This window comes from Cyclopterus lumpus, chromosome 14 (genome assembly GCF_009769545.1).
Source record: "Cyclopterus lumpus isolate fCycLum1 chromosome 14, fCycLum1.pri, whole genome shotgun sequence".
Lineage (NCBI taxonomy): Eukaryota > Metazoa > Chordata > Actinopteri > Perciformes > Cyclopteridae > Cyclopterus > Cyclopterus lumpus.
Genome location: NC_046979.1, coordinates 5663413 through 5673065, shown reverse-complemented (window position 1 = coordinate 5673065; position 9653 = coordinate 5663413). Strand labels below are relative to the sequence as shown.

The 9653-nt window shown below is 38.9% G+C and overlaps 1 protein-coding gene across 1 annotated transcript in view; it reads right to left on the bottom strand.

Moving 5' to 3' along the window:
- The window catches only part of LOC117743134 (hexokinase-2-like), a 15390-nt gene extending 6460 nt beyond the window's left edge, over nucleotides 1-8930 (bottom strand). The window contains exons 1-5 of the mRNA XM_034550924.1: nucleotides 8470-8930; nucleotides 7906-7973; nucleotides 5789-5905; nucleotides 571-733; nucleotides 252-400 (exon numbers count right to left, since the gene is read on the bottom strand). Of these exons, the coding sequence (XP_034406815.1) occupies nucleotides 252-400; nucleotides 571-733; nucleotides 5789-5905 (429 nt within the window). The 5' untranslated portion in view covers nucleotides 7906-7973; nucleotides 8470-8930. The remainder of the gene's footprint in view (nucleotides 1-251; nucleotides 401-570; nucleotides 734-5788; nucleotides 5906-7905; nucleotides 7974-8469) is intronic.
- Nucleotides 8931-9653: the final 723 nt, after the last annotated feature.

Here is a 9653-nt window from a genome sequence, read left to right as displayed (position 1 = left end):
CTCCCCCTTAATCAATAATAATGTACTGATTATAATTTTAATGATTAATTTCAATCTGCAAATCAAGATGTAGAAGTAGAAGTGTATAGAAATACTCAAAGACAGCACAAGTACCTCAAAACTGTGAGTAAAGTACTATAAATACTATATGTGTGTGTGTGATGGAGAAAAAAAGCTGCTCTCGTGAAATTAGTTTACGGTTTACAATTTGTTCTCGTCTTCACATTATTTATTTGAATGCAGCATCAGACCTGTACTCCAGGTCCCAGCATCATTTCTTTGGGGATGGCACAGATCTGACTGTCCATCTTCAGCACCTTCTGCTCCTCCTCCACCACGCGGACATGAAGCACCCGGAAGTTCGTCCCACCGAGATCCAGCGCCAGGAAGTCGCCTTTCTCTGCCGGGAGGAAGGACGCGCGTTGGTTGACCAGTGTTACGCAATTGAGCGCAAGAATCTTTTTTCTTTTTTTTTTTTTAAATGAGGATGAGCAAATGTTCACACTATGAGCAAAGTGCGAAAAAAGGTTTATGATGATACAAAATATATATATTTTTTTAAAAAGGTACCCGTCCCGTCCGGCGTGGCCCTGACGAAGGTGGGCAGCATCTTGACGGGCGCCTTGTGGTGAGAGTGTTTCCCCAAACCTCGAACCAGATCCTTCCTCAGCCGAGCAGAAACTTCCCGCAGCTTCTCCACAGACAGATGGAAGGGCTCCAGGTACTCCTGCACCTGCAGAGGGAGAGCGACGCGAACAAGGTTTGTTTTTCTGTATGTTTTGGTTACACATTAATATATTTAGATTTCATGATGCCACAAATCTAAATGGAGACTTTCAGTTTGGAACAGCCTTATTGGTTGTTGTTTTTATATTCTAGTTTGTTTATTTATTGACAACATGAAACAAAACATCCATGAGAAAAAGCCAAACAGTGAATAATACACTTTAATTAAAATTACCCCCCCCCCCCAAAAAATAAAAAATAAGTGAAGGCAGAACATATTAGTTCACACAAAGCATCCACAAGATGGCAGCGTTTCCTCAAATGCTTCACTATCAAACATTCACTACTGTAAAATGGTATTTAAAATGTAAAAATAAAAAAATCCTTTCTGTTGTTGTTGCTATGCAGTCCTTTTGGTTACTAGGCAGAAAAGCCAATTCCAACAAATATATATATATATATATATATATATATATATATATATATATATATATATATATATATATATGTGTGTATGTATGTGTGTATGTATGTATGTATGTATGTATGTATGTATGTATATATATATATATATATATATATATATGTGTGTATATGTGGCACACAAAAAGCTGACAAGGATCTTATCCAACCATCAAAAGTCTGCTGTGGATGACATCATGTTTCATGAATGAACTTCCTCACTATGTCTACAGTGATTGGTTGACAGGTGACAGGAATGTGTCGATGAACGTGTAATAAATATACATCAGTTATTTAATGTGCACTTATGGAACTGTCATTTTTTCTGTGATTTATGGATTCACAGAGACAATGTTCTCCTCGGGAAACGTAAGTCACAATGAATAATGTTGTTTTTAGAGTAACTAAAGCCGAAGAGTCCGAGAGTGAGATAAAGGAAGAAGATCATCTTGACCTGTGAGTAATTTGGCTCGTTGGTGAAGGAACTTCAGAAAGTCTCCGTACAATGAGGAGCCCGACTCCACCGCACTAAAGACGAGCTCAAGAGTTTCAGTTACATAATGTTCTTTTGTGTGTTAGCACCTCCACGTGAGTGAAAGTGTCACGGCACATGATCCGGTTTTTAATTCATATCCAATCAGAGAACTACAGCGACCTCCGTTGTTTTGATTATTGGCCAATCAGGAGAAGCGTTGCATGAAAGTAAAAAAAAAAAAAGAAAAAAGGAGACGCGACATGTTCTTTGTCTGCATTGAGAATCCACACCCATACAGTATATGTTTTCAGATCTGCATGATGCGTCTGAAGGAACACTTTGTAGTTACAAAAAGAGTTTTGCTCTTCTGTGTCTCAGCGTTTGGTTCCTGTAAATCCATTAGTTGTTATTTAATTAAAGTTAAAGAAAAGAACGACAAACACTGACGTTGGAATTAAGACAACATAAGGAGCTTTAATCCCTGTAGTTCAGTTTCAAGTTCACCCGGTTGTCTGTTGAAGGTGCCGATCCCTCAAATGATAGCATTGCTTTTCAGAGTGGAATGACGCGCATGTGTTTGAGAGTTTATGCTCCGACATTTCTGGAAACAAAATGATTCAGAGGCACATTCTGCAGGAAGACGCCTGGCTGGCACGACATGTTACGATCCTCTGGAGATGGTCGGCAACAATTCACACTCCTCATCCTGTTTTTTACCGGTTCGGTTAAAGGCTGCGGAAACATTGTGAAGATTTTTTCCCGAAGCTGCAACTGGGAAGAGAGCGTACCAAAACTGCATCTCCAACACGTCGTGCTGTACGGCGTACAGGTGTGATCACACCTACGGAGCACCTTCTTTCACAACCTCCAATTTGGAGACTAAAAACTGGTCCCCACAAAGTCAGAGATTAAATCAGATGTTTATGACTTGGGTTTGTTTTGTACGGGTCACATTTTGCAGATATACGGGGGAGATATATGGGAGTTATCACCCAGAAATGTTGTGTTTCTACCGACTGCCGTTGTTGCATTGGTCTTTATTGGCCCCTCACGCCAAAAAAATAAAACTTCCTTTTTGGATAATAAAGGCAACTTTAGGCAAAGAATTTTTTACATTTGTGATTTATGTATTTATTATTGCTATTGGTTTCTATATGCCAAATGTGACATGTGGCGTTTGGGGGCTACATAAAGAGGTGACATGGGTTATGGGGGTATCTTTAAAGGGGTGCTCCGGTTTCAATGTGCCATGTTAGTGTGCTTCAGGTTTGAGCTAAATGCTAACATCAGCATGCTAACAAACTCACATGACAAACATGAAGCAGGTCTGTTTCACATGAGCACCGTCTTAGTTCAGCATGCTAATATTTGCAAGTGAAATTAATGGAAATGTTTTGCAGGTATTTAGTCATGAAAACAAATCAACATACTGTAGTTTTGACCTGATGATGGAGCCCGAACCACAGACACAGCATGTAGTTTGTGTTCTTGACATATTGGTGTATCCCACTTTGTTTTTCACATTGGGTTTTAATCCGTGTCCTCATCAGTTCAAATAAACCAAACCCTCTTTAATACAATATTCAAACCTCCTGAACCCAGACACACCTCAAGTAAACAACCCCGAAAAGCTGTGTGGTTGAATTTGTGAAATGTGTCTGGGCAGGATGCGTGTTTGTGTGTGTGTTTGTGTGTGTGTTTGTGTAGATCCAGGTTTCAACATGGAGGCTTGGGTTGGTTCAGCTGCAGCACCAGTTTCACCAATAGCCAATAAGTGATGGCATCATGGGTAATGTCGCCCCTTTGTTTTGTCTTCCATGTATGTGTCTGAAATAGCTCAGGCAAGTTACAACAGTCCTGCTTTCCACTCATAAAATCATGGAGGAACAGTGCACTATGGGTAATAAATGCCGAAACTTAAACTCGGATGGCAACCAGGACCGGCTCCCACATGGACCCTCTTCAGTCCTGAACTGGGTATTCTCTGAGGTGAACTGTACACCCAAAGAATAATGTAGTGAGTTACTCACTATAGGTAATAACTCAAGTTACAACAAACATATTAAATCCTTCCCGACTCAGGATAGTCCATGTATACCACTGTAATTATCCAACAGATATAATACTTTGACAACTAAATTAATTAAGCATGTCCTTTCATTACATTCATAATTGTTGTCGTATGTGACGTCACTTGTCCTTTTTGACGTTTCTACTTTTTGCAGCCATCTTTTTCTGTGTATTTTCACTTGCAAGAGAGCACATTGTATTGCATGCGTTTGTATGAAATGGGCTATATAAATACAGTTGTATTATTGTTGTCACTATAGTTACATAGTATTTGAGTTAAACCTGGTTCCAGCATCCCGTCTCTGCAGATCCCAACACTGTAAACAATTATCTGTCATGACTGACAGTAATTTTCCAGAGCTCTCTCTCTCTCTCTCTCTCTCTCTCTCTCTCTCTCTCTCTCTCTCTCTCTCTCTCTCTCTCTCTCTCTCTCTCTCTCTCTCTCTCTCTCTCTCTCTCTCTCTCTCTCTCTCTCTCTCTCTCTCTCTCTCTCTCTCTCTCTCTCTCTCTCTCTCTCTCTCTCTCTCTCTCTCTCTCTCTCTCTCTCTCTCTCTCTCTCTCTCTCTCTCTCTCTCTCTCTCTCTCTCTCTCTCTCTCTCTCTCTCATGTCCATGCATGCTTGCTTGTATTTTTCCTGAACGAAGGCGTCATCTCACTCCATTCCTTTATCATGACTGATGGTTCGGATTGTGCAAGGACATACTTTGTGTATTGGCTTTCACCGGCATGCGATGTATACTGCGGTGCAAACATGCACAGCAGCAATGAAGAGAATTCAAAAATTCAAAAAGAATATTATAAAAATGACAAGTAAAAGTAGTTATACGACTGTGCCTGAAACAATATAAAGTAAAAGTCTTGGATACAAATTGTATTGGAATACAAAAGTATTAGCATCAAAATGTAGTCATTTGCAGACTAATATATATTTGTGTTTGAATTATTAATACATTATTGGGTATCATTTTCATATTGCAGCTGAAGAAATGTAGGTATATACTCTATATAATTCATACTGCTGTACATTTCTACGTGGCGATCAATAACGTCTTATTAACATACTAATATTCTAATTCATGTCAAATATATTTTGTATTATTATCTGGAAAGTAATTACAATTCTCGAATAAAATTGCTTCTAAAATAAACCTGCTGACCTTTTTGATTATAAAGCTGAAAACTGGAAGTATTCTATTGTGATATCAAACTAATAAAAGGTACGTAATTACTGTTCATCTTACACATAATGATCCTATGACTTATCCTCATGCATGAAACAGACTAATAAACTCTTTGATTTCCTTATCTAAGAATCCTCCCAAAACAGGCAGTTTCTTTCCACTGTAACAAATCAGACAAGCAGAAAGTTATGAATGATGCTAAAATTAATGTTTTAACTAAACCACACTGACAGTTTTCCCACATAAATCTGAGCCACAAAAAGTTGTTGTACCGTTTGTTTTCACTCCGTTTGCATGAAACAAATGTCTTCATATGTTGTTGTGTATTAGTACTGAATACCAATCGCTCTACTGTCTGCATTCAAAATATTATCTTTGTTTGTAACATTTGGTCAGTGTTAACAAATTTAAAATATTCAGATATTTGAGTTATACCTCAGGGTAAAAATACTCCACTACAAGATCAAAATCTAGAAAAAGTTTAAGTGTTACAACAATGTACTAATTTGGAAGAATGACCCCTGTCAGTGTGACTTTGTAAAATCTGTACAGCAAGTAATCTACAATACATCATATTTTATAAAATGTGTATATATTATTACCGTGATATATTCAAAGTAACTAGCTGCCAGATAAATGTATTGGAGTCAAAATAACAATATTTAATTTAGAACTGTGGTGGAGTAGAAGTATAAAGTAGCTTAAAATGGAAATACTCACGTAAAGTACATGCAGCCAACGTTATCAAGGAAAGTATTTGAGTAAATGTTCTTTGTTTTGCGTCTTCGCGTTTGGTAAATGTTGCAGAATTGGGAAAAACTCACATATATAAAAGGGTTGATTTCCTGCCATAACCTCCTCCGGTGTCATGTACCTTACTGAGCGCGTCCGGAGGGATGCCGTCCGTGTGCACAGTCGAGGCGTCTCCGCTCATTTTGGCCTTCTTGAAAATGGGTGCGCTGCGCTTGCCTTTATTCTCTGCGCTGCTCATCTAGACAGAAGAGGTTAAAAAAAGGGTCAAGTTCACCCAAATTACAAACACATACATGTCAAATCCCCACGTGGCATAAAAACCAGGCTTCTGCCCTCACGTTAATGTATTTGAAGTGTGAGTAAGTCAGTAAGTTATATCATCTGGGGACCATGAATGTATGCACTAAATATCAGGGCGATCCATCCGGTAGATCCTGAGATATTTCTGTCTGAAACAAAGCTGTGGATGGACTTACCAGCCACATAAATGTGTTACGCTCAGCTGCTTGTGGACTCACCTTCAACCAATATTAGTGTTGGAGCCTGAAGCCAATCAGTGTGTTGAAAATTAGACCTGAACCTGTATGGCTGGTTCTATTGTCTGAAATATCTTTCGAAATATTGGAATATCTCAACAGCTATTGCTGGAATTGCCATGAAATTTGGTTCGGACATTCACGGGATGAATTCTAATATTTTAATAATGCAATAATAATAATAATAATAATAATAATAATCGCCTCATCAGAGGTTATTGTCAAGGTTTAGGTTTCAGAGATTCAAATTCTTACTCTGAAGCCAAATTTAAGTAAATACTGTCCAAAAATGTAAATAAATCACCCATAATCCTTTTTTTCCTCTCTCTCTCCAAGATCATGTGGCTTCAGAGCATTTAGTCCACACACATGAAGGTCAGGTGACACACATGAAGGGGAACAAGCCCTATTTTCACTTCCACCTGTTGTCCGTCATCAGACTGGTCCAAACACACTGTAATGTATCAATATAAATACCAAAACGAAAGTAAACTTTAAACATTAATGCATCCCACCAATGGGCTGGGAGAGGGGGCGGGAACCAAAGAACATCCCCATGAGAGTTTATCTATTAAAGGAAGTATCTATCTTGGGAACTGCAGTGTCAAAGAACCTAGAAAAGGTTCCTTAATACTGAGGTCAGGAGTCACATACTGAGAGTTGAGGACAGCTGCCTCCAACTTCAGTCACTGAACCCATGTTGACCTGATGAACACAGGGTGAGCTGCAGTGAGTGTCTGCATTCACGAGTACAACTAGGTCAAATAATAACAATAATTCAGTGGACTTTGAAGACCAGAGTTTACCCCATAAACCAGAGAACATTATCTGAAATTGGATAATTAACATACTCTATTTTAAACCAGCAAACCGCTCAGCAAGCACTTGCAACTAATAATTGTTTTGGTTAATGTTTAGTTGAGGATATTGATCGTCTAACAGGCCGACAGCGACACAAATTGTTTTACTGAAATCACTCATAATAATTTCTGCCCACAGAACTATAAAAAGGTGCTCATGTTAGATAATGTATCTAAATTCTGGCCAGTGGAAAAACGTCATCTAAACTCGGCTGATGACTTGAAAGCTGCACCAATTCATATTTTTCATGTCAACAATGGATCAAATGTGTCGTAAATCGCTCGTGGATATTAAAAAGGGCTCAGATCGGTTACAGATCTAATCTAGGATATGAATTTAAGGGCCGAGTGTTGAGGTACTTAACGTTGGTAATTGCATTTTACGATACTTTATTCTACACCTCTTCATTTCAGACGGACACTGTACTTTTTAATAAGTTTAGGTTACTATATAATATGATGATGAATGAAGTATTACATTGTTAGAATTAGTTCCACCTCAACAACATTAAAGAAACGCAATCAATAATAATAATAATAATCCAATAATTAAATATATAACATTGACAGGAGCCATTCTGCATAACGAATGCTTTTCAATTTTAATACTTTAAGTTGTTGCAAATACCTTCATGCTTTAATGAAGTAAAGGGTTTTAAGTAAATCCGTAAACAGGTTTTTGGGTGCCCCTTTAACCACATATTTGAAACACAGGGGTGCTGCTGAAGTCTAATTCAACCAGTAAGATGATTTCTGTTTATATAGTTTACATGACTGTAACTGTGCTCATCCCACTCGGGTGTCTGTCACCGATAGCATGAATGAAAACCTGGAGCACTCACTTTTCTTCCGCTTGGATGCAGTGTATTTTTGGAGGTTGTATTTCAGGCCACGCCCCTCAGAGTCTCACCTGAGCAGCAACAGAACAGATGACATGTTTAGCTTTGGCTTTTGACATCTGAACTGACAGAATGGGTTGTAATTTCATCTTTAAAATAACTTGAACTGACAGGAATATCACACCTACAGGATCGTACCCACTTTAAGAAGGTTTAAGAGAGCATGTCAAGGTTTCTGAAGGCGACAGAAATGCCACAGCAGACCAGATCGTCAACATTACCACGAAAAGTCACACACATCCAGCTCAAGGTTTCTTTTTAAAAATAAGGAAGCAGAAGGCCTTCGGGGTTAAATGAGGGCAGTTGACCCACATTTGAAGAAAACAAATGAGGATGAACACATTTTCTTTCAAAGCTTTCAGTTACATCTTCTCAAACGGGCATCCAGTTTGGTGGCTTCATTTTTTCCCCCAAATTCTGGGAAGCCACTTTCTCTCTCTGAACAGCTCATCTCACAGGTGAGAACATGTTCACATCTTTAGCAAGAAAAAGGCAAAAGTAACTCACCTGTGCGTTCTGCAGCGCTTGGACAGAAGTCAACTTCCAACTTCCTCGATGAATAAGAGAAGAGAGTGAGACACACAGAGAGAGAGAGAGAGAGAGAGAGAGAGAGAGAGCTCAGTCCGAGTTCACACCCACTTCTTCTGCGGCGTCAATGTCGCAACGTGAAGAGGCGCGCCGACTGATCCAAACAGCTGATTTCACGGAAGAAAACCGGCTTTACGCGCGTCATGAAGGAAGAAGCTCGCGTCGTGTGCCGATGGCTCTCCGCGCGTAAAGACGCACGAGGAGCGCGCCCCGTTCTCCGAAATCCCTCCACTTCAAATGAAGCGCCATCAACGACGCTTTGATATTTAATTTAGAGCTGCGAGGTACCGACTTAAAAAAAAGGAAGAAAAAAAAAGAGGAACTAGTGGTGGAGGTACAAGTGCTGTACTTGAGTACTAGAAGAGGCGTTTGTAGGATTAGAAGAAGGGGGGGGGGGGGCTAAGCCCCAAGGGGAGTGTCACTCTTGTGAATGTGTGAGCATATAACACAAGAAACAGAATTTCAGGGTCATAGTGATATTTTATGCTCATTTGGACACTATCACTGAGATAAAGATGAACTAGTTCAGTGTCAAATATACTATTCAATGGAAAAAAATATAATAATAATCTATATTAAAGCAAATGATAGAGAGATGTCGATAGTTATTTCTTGTATTTCGAATTCGCTCGTTCACACTCTTGCTCACTGGAGACAGTTTCTTACTTCCCTTTCATTTGCTTCAAGTAAACCTGAATGTAAGCAGGTAACAATCGTTAACAACTACCGACAGCCACATTCTGTAGCTACCTGGACTTACAGGTAAACATATAGATACCTATGTAGCATGTTGGAGTTATAAATAACGTGTCCATGTCAGAAACAATAGTTTAATTTAAGTGACCTGTAAGTCCAGGTAGTTACAGAATGGTAACTTGATTGATCCACGGGGTATCAAGAGCTCCATAAAGTCATTTAAAAAAAAAACTGAAATAAACTCCATCTTTATGAACAATAAAGTGAAGAACACATCAATGCGTCAATAATCACCTTAAATTCTGAAATGGGGCATTCTGCAAGAGTATTTCTACAGTGGAATACTTTTACTGAAGTAACACTGCCGATTATACTACAAACTATGAACACCGTTGTCAAAATAAACG